Source organism: Arachis stenosperma, chromosome 6 (genome assembly GCF_014773155.1).
Source record: "Arachis stenosperma cultivar V10309 chromosome 6, arast.V10309.gnm1.PFL2, whole genome shotgun sequence".
NCBI lineage: Eukaryota > Viridiplantae > Streptophyta > Magnoliopsida > Fabales > Fabaceae > Arachis > Arachis stenosperma.
Window position 1 is genome coordinate 140,936,889 of NC_080382.1, and position 3,674 is coordinate 140,940,562.

The window sequence follows — 3,674 nt, forward strand, 5'->3', positions numbered from 1 at the left end:
ACTCATATGATGGATATGTGACAATATTATTGGAGGCTAAGTTAACAAGTATGTGAATTTTTTCACAGTAATTATAAGCACCATCTATCCCTGTCTATCTCTATATATTTTTCTGCCTTATAAATTCTTGTGCATGCTAGGAAGACAACTTACTAGTTACCATTAATAAGAAGCAAGATAATGGTTTCTTGGGAAAAACCCCATGCTGTATTAATTCCATACCCAGCACAAGGTCACATAAACCCAACCCTAAAACTAGCAAAGCTTCTTCACCACAAAGGCTTCCACATCACTTTCGTTAACACTGAATACAATCACAACCGCCTTCTCAAATCCAGAGGCTCCGACTCACTGAAAGGTCTATCCTCCTTCCGATTCGAAACCATCCCCGACGGTCTACCTGTGGACCCTAATCATGGGGATGCAACGCAGGATATACCTTCTTTGTGTAAGTCCACAGCAACAAGTTGTTTGCCACACTTGAAGAACCTCATTTTGAAGCTGAATGATCAAGTTGTTCCTCGTGTTAGTTGCATAGTGTGCGATGCTTTGATGAGTTTTGGAATTGATGCTGCTCAAGAATTGGGAATCCCTGTGGCCGTTTTCTGGACAGCAAGTGCTTCTTCCTTCACATGTTGCATACAATATTCTCAGCTTCTTCGTAAAGGCTTAGTACCCCTCAAAGGTAATTTTTATGTTCTACCTCTTAAACAACATTTCAATAGTAATGGTTCATCCTCGGTAAATATTATCATTTTTTTGTTAATATTTAATTAATAATAATTTATATTTATATTTATGAAAATTTTATATATAAAATATATATAATTTACACTTATATTTACTAGAATTTATATACATAAATTAAAATAATTTATAATTATATTTTTAAAATTTGTATACATAAATTAATAAAATTTATATGTCAATGATAATTTAATATTTATAATAATTAAATAATAAAAAATACTAAAAATTACTAATTTTTAAAAGTTTTTCATATTTTAATTTGTGATTTTTTTCTTCTTTATTTAATAAAATATTCTTGTTTAGTAATGTTTTATTATTTGTTTAGTTTAATATTATCCAGCAAAAAAAAATTTAGTTAATAAATATTATTAAAATTAAAGTATAGTTTTCATACTTCCGAAGTGTTGTAGAATAATAAGTTTTTATCATAAATTAAATTTAAGTTTAATTGTTTTTGTCCTATATATGCAAATAAAAATTAGATACTCAAAATAGTACATATAAACCTAAAAGAAAAAAATTGAAGACACCTTTCTAAAAACAAGAAAATTACACTGTGGTCTAATTTTGTTTAGATTCGATATGGATGAAAAATTGAAAACAATGGGAATTAGTTCAAAAAGTTAAATACATTATATGATTTATTTGTTTCATATTATATTAGGTTTAATGTTTATGTTTTCTATTTTATTATTGTTTAATCAGTTACGATCATGTATAATTACGTTTAGTTGAAGTTATAATCAATTTATTTGTATATAGAATTTTGTATTGTAACTTATACATAATTCAATCAATTTTTTATTCAAAATATCTTCACACAAAATAAGTAAGGTTTTTTTTTAAGAAAATTAATAGTTTAAGAAACTAATATATTCGTTTAATCAAGTCAAAATGAAATATTATAATATTTCAAATACATGATTACCATATTTTTATGGATAATTTTAAACTTTTAAAAGTTTTATTATGAATCAATTTAAATTTATTTTATTCGTTTAAGGCTTTATTTTTAAAAATTATTTTATTAAAGATAACTAAATTAAATTTTGATAAATTGAACTTAAATTAAATTAGATTCTTATCTAATTTTATAATAATAAGATATTTTTCTTTTATTTTTCGGCCGTGCATATAATATGCATGGTTGAACAAGTTGATTCAACCTGGTTTGACTCCCAAGGAGCCAATTTTAACATAAATGGCATATGGAGACCATGCTTTTCATGTCACCCTGAATTCATCAAGCGCGATCCAAAAAGTTAGCATGGTTGATTCACTCAATCCTGTTCTCACCGAATTTGATCATATTAATATAATTACTCCTCTGATCCAATTAATTATTAGTCACTTGAATCTGTCATATGTCTAATTCATTGATTTTCTTGTTCGAATCGGTCTTTCCTATCTAGTTTTGGTAACTATGTCTAAAATAGTGGTTTATGTACAATTATTCTAGCCACAATAATTAATGAAATATTAAATAAAGTAAATTTTAGTTGTTTGGGTTAATTTTTTTATAGGTTTTTAAATATTAAAGCAATATTATATATCAATAAATATTATTATTTTTTGTCAGAATTAATAATAATTTATATCTATATTTATAAATATTTTATATATAAAAAATATATAATTTATACACATATTTACTAAAATTTTATACACATAAATTAATACAATTTATATCTATAATTCTTAAAATTTGTACATATAAATTAATAAAATAATAATTTAATATTTGTATTAATTAAATAATAAAAAAAATACTAAAAATTACTGACCTCAAGAATTTCTCTAAAAGTTATTGGAAAGAAAATTGTGTAGTTTATGATGATTTTGACAAATTTAATTGTGCGATTAATATTGACGCAGACTCAAGTTATCTCACAAATGGGTATTTGGAAACCACAATAGATTGGGTCCCCGGAATAAAAGAGATTCGTTTGAGGGATATTCCCAGCTTCATCAGAACCACAGATCCAAATGATATTATGCTCAACTTTTTTCTAAGAGAAATGGAGAGATCTCAAAGAGCTTGTGCAATCATAATAAATACATTTGATGCCTTAGAGCGTGATATTTTGGAGGCATTCTCCTCCATTAATAGTTTGCCACCTGTCTATTCCATTGGTCCTATGGATTTTCTCTTGAACCATATCACTGACCATGAATTGAATAAAATTGGATCCAACCTTTGGAAGGAGGATCAAGAATGCATTAAATGGTTAGACAAACAAGAACCAAATTCAGTGGTGTACATAAACTTTGGTAGCATCACAACTATGAGCAATGAAAATTTAATAGAGTTTGCTTGGGGAATTGGCAATAGCAACAAGAGATTCTTGTGGGTAATTAGGCCAGATCTTGTGGCTGGTGAAAATGCTATTCTTCCTAATGAATTTCATGAAGAGACTAAAGTTAGAGGCATATTATCAAATTGGTGTCCCCAAGAAGAGGTTTTGGCTCACCCTTCAGTTGGGGTGTTTTTGACACATAGTGGTTGGAACTCAACATTGGAAAGTGTGTGCAATGGTGTGACAATGATATGTTGGCCATTCTTTTCGGACCAAATGACCAATTGTAGATTCTCTTGTAATGAATGGGGAATTGGGTTGGAGATAGAAGATGTTAAGAGGGAGAAAATTGAAAGTCTTGTGAGGGAGTCAATGGATGGGGAAATGGGTCAACAGATGAAAGAAAAGGCTTTAGAGTTGAAGAAATTGGCAAAGGATGCTGCTTCTGACCCAAATGGATCCTCGTTTCAGAATTTAGACAAGGTGATTCATGATGCACTATTGAGCAAATTTGCTAAAAATTAGTGTCAATATATAGAAGTTTGAATTTGCTTATTAATTAAATATCCTTCTTAATGTAATTTGTACTTTCTATATATATTGTACCATGCATTTTGTAATGGTGTA

At 28.0% G+C, this 3,674-nt stretch overlaps 1 protein-coding gene across 1 annotated transcript; it reads left to right on the plus strand.

Annotated features, from left to right (window-relative positions):
• Window positions 1-3,674, plus strand: LOC130932827 (7-deoxyloganetin glucosyltransferase-like). Its single transcript, XM_057862257.1, has 2 exons — window positions 1-685; window positions 2,626-3,674. Exons 1-2 carry the CDS (start codon window positions 181-183, stop codon window positions 3,570-3,572), a joined length of 1,452 nt encoding a protein of 483 aa, XP_057718240.1. The 5' UTR covers window positions 1-180; the 3' UTR covers window positions 3,573-3,674.

Coding starts and splice junctions, on each gene's coding strand:
- LOC130932827 (XM_057862257.1), top strand. CDS start 181: ATGGTTTCTTGGGAAAAACCCCATGCTGTATTAATTCCATACCCAGCA. Junction 686..2,625: donor AGGCTTAGTACCCCTCAAAG/GTAATTTTTATG, acceptor ATATTGACGCAG/ACTCAAGTTATCTCACAAAT.